The sequence below is a fragment of the Columba livia genome, unplaced genomic scaffold (assembly GCF_036013475.1).
Source record: "Columba livia isolate bColLiv1 breed racing homer unplaced genomic scaffold, bColLiv1.pat.W.v2 Scaffold_102, whole genome shotgun sequence".
Taxonomy (NCBI): Eukaryota; Metazoa; Chordata; class Aves; order Columbiformes; family Columbidae; genus Columba; species Columba livia.
This window is the reverse complement of record NW_027043007.1, coordinates 121,610-127,984: the sequence shown is the minus strand read 5'-3', so window position 1 is coordinate 127,984 and position 6,375 is coordinate 121,610. Positions and strand designations below refer to the sequence as shown.

Genomic DNA, 6,375 nt, shown 5'->3' with positions numbered 1-6,375 from the left:
TGACTTCCTCTGGGGCCTCAGCAGTACGGGGCTCCCCAGGACAGCCTCCGGCAGAGCAGACAGAGACAAAGAAGCATTCAGTAACTCTGCCTTCTCTGTATCTTCTGTCACCAGGGCACCCGTCTCATTCATCAGTGGGCCTACATTGCCTCTGCTGTTAGTTTTATCTGCCACATATTTGAAAAAGGTTTTCCTGTTGTTCTTGACCCCTCTCGCCAGGTTTAATTCTAGGGAGGCCTTAGCTTTCCTAGTTGCCTCCCTACACTCTCTGACAACAGCCTTACATTCTGCCCAAGTGGCCAGCCCCTCCTTCCATGATCTATAAAACCTCCTCTTCCACTTGAGCTTACCCAGCATCTCCTGTTTGACCACGCAGGTCTCCTGGTTTTGCTCTCAGGGCTATTCCTTTGTTTAAGTTATATTTAAATGATATTTAAAGATTACACCTCTTAGACAGAATTGCCTTTTTATGATGCCTGATCAATGTATTTTCTCCCTGGTTTTGGTAGGTGGCTGAGGGGTAGAATATGGTGGTTGTTTCTCTTTTAGGGTATCAGCCACCCCAGGGTGAGGCTGGGTGACATTCTGGTGAGCTGAAACCTCCAAAGGCGGGGATCACCGAGAGTCCCCGGGTGTCCTGCTGCAGGGCAGCACCACCCGCCTGCTCAGTTTTTCCTAATGCTCCGTTCAAAGCTCCCTGGAGGGTGTTGGTGGCTGCTGCCTCTGTCCCACCAGCCGCCACTGCAGAAGGGTTTGCCTCCCCCATCATCTCCCCAAGCAGGAGTCGCTGCTTTTCCAGTGCCCTGTGTCCCCTTCAGCAGACTGAAGAGGCCCAATTGACTGAGCTGCTCCACAAAGCTCAAGTGCCCCTGACCCCACCATGACAGATATTCCTCTGGACCTTCACCCGTGTCGTGGTTTAACCCGAGCTGGCAACACAACCGCGGCAGCTGATCACTCACCCCCAACCCCTTCCCCTCCCAATAGGGGAGAGAATCGAAAGTGAAGGGAGAAATTTGGACTGAGAGAAACGCAGTTTAATAAAATGACAAAATGCTAAGAGACTTCTAGTAAATATAGATAAACCCATCATAACTCCCACGCCCTTCTCCTCAGGACTGCTCAGCCGGTCACATCCCAGCCTGTCCCGGGACACCAGGTTTGCTCCGCCCCCAGCGCACACCTTGCGCCTTGGCCTTGTAAGACTTGCAGAGGCTTTTGTCGGCCAAATCCACCACGGTGTCCAGGTTCCCCTGCACTGAAACCACAGTGTGTGACCATTTAATGATTCTGGGGCGCGGCCGGAGCGCGATGACGTCACAACAAGCCCCGCCCCCGGCAGGCTCCGCCCCTGGCGTTGCCGGGACGCGCAGGCGCAGCTCAGTCCTGTTCTGGACGCGGAGCGGAGCGGACGGCGAAGGCGAGGGGAGGAGTCAGTGGGCCGAGCCGAGCGCGAGCGACCGCAGCGAAGGGCGGGACTTGAGGAGGAGGCGCGGGAAGCGTGTGTGGTGGTGGAGAGGGAGAGGCCGAGAGACCGGCGCGACCTCGAGGCGGTGGCACGTGCGGCGACACGCCATGGCGGGCACGGCGAAGCCGAGGGAGCTGCTGAAAGCGCGGCGGGACGCGGGCGAGGCCGGGGCGCTGGGCCGGCTGCTGAGCACCTCGGCCACGAAGGTGCTGCTGCACAAGATCGAGTTCCAGCCCGCCAGCCACGGCTTCTCCGGCCAGCCGGAGCTGCTGCGGGCCAAGTACCTGCTGCTCAACCCCCGCACCGAGCCCGCCGAGCACCCCCGCGGCGCTGAGGAGGGACAGCCGGGCAAGCCGGGTGGGTGCAGAGGGCCGGGGGGCTCTCCCTGCGCTGCGCAGCCCGCGGCTCACCCGCCTCTCTCTCCCCGCAGGCAGCGACCGGACCCCGGGGCGCCTCGGGGACGGCGTCCCTGCGCCCCAGAAGGGGCTGTTCCCTGCAGGGCGCCTCGCCATGCAGTGGCAGCGTGTCCAGCGCATCGGCGCCGGGCTGCTCAACCTGGGAAACACCTGTTTCCTCAACGCCACCCTGCAGTGCCTCACGTACACGCCACCGCTCGCCAACTACCTGCTGTCCAGGGAGCACAGCCGCACCTGTGAGTGGGGAGGGGAGCGCCCGCCTGTCCCGGGGCTGCGCTCAGCACCCTGCGCACGGCTCTGCCGGGGCTGTGCGCCTGCCGGGATGTGCCTTCTCTGCTCCCTCCTGCCCGTTTCTCCGTGGAGAGGACATTCCTGCATACGGGAGCATCCACTTTTCCTGGCCGTAGCAGTGTTCCCGAGCTCTGCATCCTGCGTCTGAGAGGCTCTGTCTGTGCTGCACACAGCCAGGACTAAGATGAGTTTGTCCTCAACGTTCTGTCTTCTCCTCTCCCACTCCAGGTCACCAAAGCGGCTTCTGCATGATGTGCGTCATGCAGAACCACGTCACGCAGGCGTTCGCGAACAGCGGCAGCGTGATAAAGCCAGTGTCCCTTGTCCGAGACCTCAAGAGTAAGGATGGCTGCCCTCGCGTCCCCTCCTGTAGCCGTGCAGGAGGGCAGAGACTATTGCAGGAGCAGAACCTTTGAGATCAGGGCAGGTCTTGGCAGAGGTTCTTCCGAGACGACTCACTGAGCCTGCCAGGGCCTTCACGGGCCTTGTGGGGCTTCCCCCACGGCCCACATGAGTCTGACGTCTGGTTTGGGCCGAGGGAGCTCAAACCCCGCAGTCGCTGTCCGGAGGGAGGGCGGGAGGACCTGCCTCTGTTGCAGCGCGTGCTGCGGCTGATCCCTCCCTCTCCTGCAGAGATCGCCCCGCACATCCGCTTGGGCAGGCAAGAGGACGCACACGAGTTCCTCCGTTTCACCATCGATGCCATGCAGAAGGCCTGCCTGCCCGACTGCACCGAGTATGTGGGGCCTCTGGTGGTGACAACTGCCCTTGTCTGCTGGTCCCCTGTGCCCGCGGGAGGGGACTGTGGGGTGAACGTGTCCCCCGGGCTGGGCTCATGGAGGGAGGTGCTGACTCCACGGTCTGGGGTGGATGGCCCAGCTCTCTGCCCCTCTGTGACACAGCCCTGGGCTGCTGTCTGCCTTCTGACACCTCCACCCCAGCACAGCTGCGGTTCTGTCCCCAAATCCTGTGACTGGGCTGGGTTTGGATCCTGAGGACACAGCGCTGGCCCGTGGGGGTGGCTCTTGGGGCGGGCGCTGTGTGATCCGAGCTGCCGTCTCTAGGTTGGATCGCCAGACCCAAGCCACCACCCTGATCCACCAGATCTTTGGCGGTTCCCTGCGGTCCCGTGGTGAGTGCTGGCTGCCAGGGCCTGGGCCTGTGACTCTCAGGGCTGCTGTTTCCCCGAGAGCCTTGCAGTAACTTGGGAAAGTCACTAAGCATGTGCAAATTATGCAGAGCTGCAGCTGGTCAGTCTTTTGGTATCTGTGGGCCACGAAGCTGCTGGCTGTGGGTCCCCAGCTCATTGCCACCAGCAAAGGAACCCACGTTGCCAGCTGTCCCGCAACACTTGTTGTCCCAGCACGTACAGACTGCGAATGCTGGTGCTGCCGTCCCAGAGCCCAAACGCGGAAAAGGGCAACACGGCAGCCGCCTGCGCTGTGCTGGGGGTGGTGGTGCCGTGTTGTGCCAGGGGGTGCTCACTGCTCGTTCTCTTGCAGTGAAGTGCTCGATGTGCAAAGCAGTCTCGGACACCTTTGACCCCTGTCTGGACCTGCCGGTGGAGATCACGGTACCGGGGCAGGGTCAGGTGGGGAGGAGCTCTGCTCTGCAGGGGATGTTCCTGCAGCTGCACCGCTACTGCTCGAGGCTGTTTAACCTGCCAGTGTCAGGCACGGTGCAGGCAAGAGGGAATCAGCTTCTGTTGTTGCGCTGCCTCCTCTGCCTGGCCCTGACCTCTCCTCTGTCCTGGCAGCAAGCCGCAAACGTAGAGCAGGCACTGGAGCTGTTTGTGAAGCCAGACCTGCTGGGCGGAGAGAACGCCTACCTGTGTGACAAGTGAGTGTGCGGGGCTGGGGCGGGAAGGGGCCGCGGGTGTGCTGGTGGGAAGCAGGAGGGCAGCTGCAGTACAGGAGGGCTTCTCTACCTGCTCCACCACTAAACCGTGAGGTGCGTGGCTGTGAAGCCTGCGATGAAGCCTGTCACTCCTCATCTCCCCCGTCTTGAGACGGGGACCTGAGCCAGCAGACCTGGCCGTGAGCAGGTGCCCTGGAGCAGAACCCGCTCTCACCAGGGTCATTTCCGTGGGGTTTGTGGCTTGGCCAGGGCTGGCAAGCACCTGGGTGGTGGAACAGCATGAACAGCTCAAGCTCTCCCTGTGCAGATGCAAGAAGAAAGTGTCGGCAACCAAACGCTTCACCATCCACCGAGCGCCCAGGGTTCTCACGCTTGCTCTGAAGCGTTTTGCCGACTTCACCGGAGGCAAGATCACAAAGGTGAGTGCTCAGCAATCCAGAGCGGGGCTGTGTCCTGTCCCGAGGCCCTGCTGCCCCGAGCAGGGTTGGAGGTGGTTCTGTGCGCGGTGCGAGCTCTACCGCAGTCCTGCAGCCCTTCTCCAGCTGTGCTGTGCTGTGCTGGGAGTTTGGCTCATCCTGGCATCTTCCTCACCGTGGGCTCTGCCTGGGGAGAGTGGGTTCTCCCTCCCTCACAAGACGGGACTCGTAGTACAGCTGAGCTGCTCTTGCCATCTGCTGTGCAGGCTTCTGAGACATCCTCTCTCTGCAGGACGTGGGCTACCCTGAGCTCCTGAACATCCGCCCGTACATGTCCCAGACCAGCGGGGATCCGGTCATGTACGGGCTCTATGCGGTGCTGGTGCACTCGGGGTACAGCAGCCACGCAGGACACTACTACTGCTACGTGAAGGTGAGCCCAGGGCGCTCTCTTGGCACCTCTCTGTGCTGGGGGCCGGCGGGTGCTCAGGGGTCCGTGTAATGCGCAGACAGGAGGGTGCTCAGCAGAGGTGCGTGGTGTGGAGCACTGGGGGGTACGGGCTGTGCTCCGTCACAGGAAGTGTGGAGTTCTGCTCTTGCAGAGACCCCTCACCTGCCCGGGGTCACCTGGGGGTTTTGGGGAGCGGAGCTCTGCTGACGGGCGCTGTTCCTGCTGCTCCTCAGGCCAGGAGCGTCCCTGGACACAGCCCGACCCCGTTCTCTCTCCCTCCGCAGGCCAGCGACGGGCAGTGGTACCAAATGAATGACAACGTGGTCCGCCCCAGTAACATCAAGGTGGTCCTTAACCAGCAGGCGTATGTGCTGTTCTACCTCAGGTGAGCGTGCCCTGTGTCCCCGGTCCCTCTGTCCCTGCTCAGAGTGTGGGACAGGGCTGGGGGCACATGCCTGGATGTGGGAAGGAGCTTGGCCCAAGTAGCCCCAGTGCCCACGTGCGTGTGCTGGCTCGGGGGCGGGTGACAGAGAGAGCTCCAGCCCCTTGTTGTGGTTTTCCTGCAGATCAAGAGCTCCTCACCTCCTTGGAGCTTCTGGCTCCTGGTTCTCGTGCGCAGCTATGATGAGTATGTTGCAGTCACTCAGACACTGGCGGTTCACACGTGCCCTTCTCTGCCTTCCTCAGGATCCCCAGCCCCGGGAAGAGCTCAGAGGGTCCCGTTTCCAAAGCTGCCTCCAGCCTGCCTGGCCGTGTCAAGCTGCCTTCTGGGTCACCATCACCCAAGCTGGCCCTGAAAGCCAAACGCGCGGCTGCAGCGTTTCCCGGTGACGCAGTCCAGAGTCCCAAGAAGCCGCGCTCCTCGCAGCCGCCACCCGCGCCCAGAGCGGCTCCAGGACTTTGTGGCCCCAGTCACACCAGTGGGGCCAAAGCGCAGGTTCCCCGGAAGCGCTGCTGGGAGCCCGGGCCCCTGCCCGCCTCCCCTGGGCTGCCGGAGCCCATCCCCAGCCAGGAGCCGTGGGGCAGCGGGGAGAACACCGGGACACCGGCAAGGGACCCTCGCAGCAGGGCTTCTGCCAGCCTGGTGCTGGCAAAGCTGAAAGCCTTCTTGTCGGCCAGGGCTGCTCCGCAGCCCAGCAGCACCATGTCACCACCACCGGCCAAGAAGCTGGCGCTTTCCGACACATAGGTGAGTCTGAGCTTCTGCCCAGAGACTTTAGTAGGTGCCTCGTGCCTCTGGATCCGGCACTTGTGTTGGGGAGTGCAGGAACGATGTTGGTACCTTGCTAAGCAGGAGGCGGGCGGGGAGAGCCCCTAAACCCCAGGGCTCTGCCCTCCCTCTGGGTTGGGGTGCAGGGCCAGGCCCCCGCTCTTGTTCCCATCCCTGCAGAGGCTGGAGAATTGGCTGCTGCCTCCTTGCTCAGGACGGCGGGGTGGCTGCGCCAGTCCCTGGAGCGGGGCGGCCTTGCCAGCCTT

The 6,375-nt window shown here is 62.4% G+C and overlaps 1 protein-coding gene across 1 annotated transcript; it reads left to right on the top strand.

Annotated features, from left to right (window-relative positions):
* Window positions 1-1,311: 1,311 nt before the first annotated feature.
* Window positions 1,312-6,088, top strand: LOC135577550 (ubiquitin carboxyl-terminal hydrolase 36-like). Its single transcript, XM_065047686.1, has 11 exons — window positions 1,312-1,825; window positions 1,899-2,120; window positions 2,404-2,514; window positions 2,809-2,911; window positions 3,240-3,307; window positions 3,678-3,748; window positions 3,932-4,014; window positions 4,340-4,451; window positions 4,741-4,881; window positions 5,184-5,284; window positions 5,587-6,088. Exons 1-11 carry the CDS (start codon window positions 1,312-1,314, stop codon window positions 6,086-6,088), a joined length of 2,028 nt encoding a protein of 675 aa, XP_064903758.1.
* The last annotated feature ends 287 nt before the right edge of the window (window positions 6,089-6,375 follow it).

Excerpts from the sequence above, each read along its gene's own strand:
- LOC135577550 (XM_065047686.1), top strand. The coding sequence starts at position 1,312 with ATGACGTCACAACAAGCCCCGCCCCCGGCAGGCTCCGCCCCTGGCGTT. Across the intron at positions 2,515-2,808 it reads CCTTGTCCGAGACCTCAAGA|AGATCGCCCCGCACATCCGC; the intron begins GTAAGGATGGCT and ends CCTCTCCTGCAG. Across the intron at positions 5,285-5,586 it reads TATGTGCTGTTCTACCTCAG|GATCCCCAGCCCCGGGAAGA; the intron begins GTGAGCGTGCCC and ends TGCCTTCCTCAG.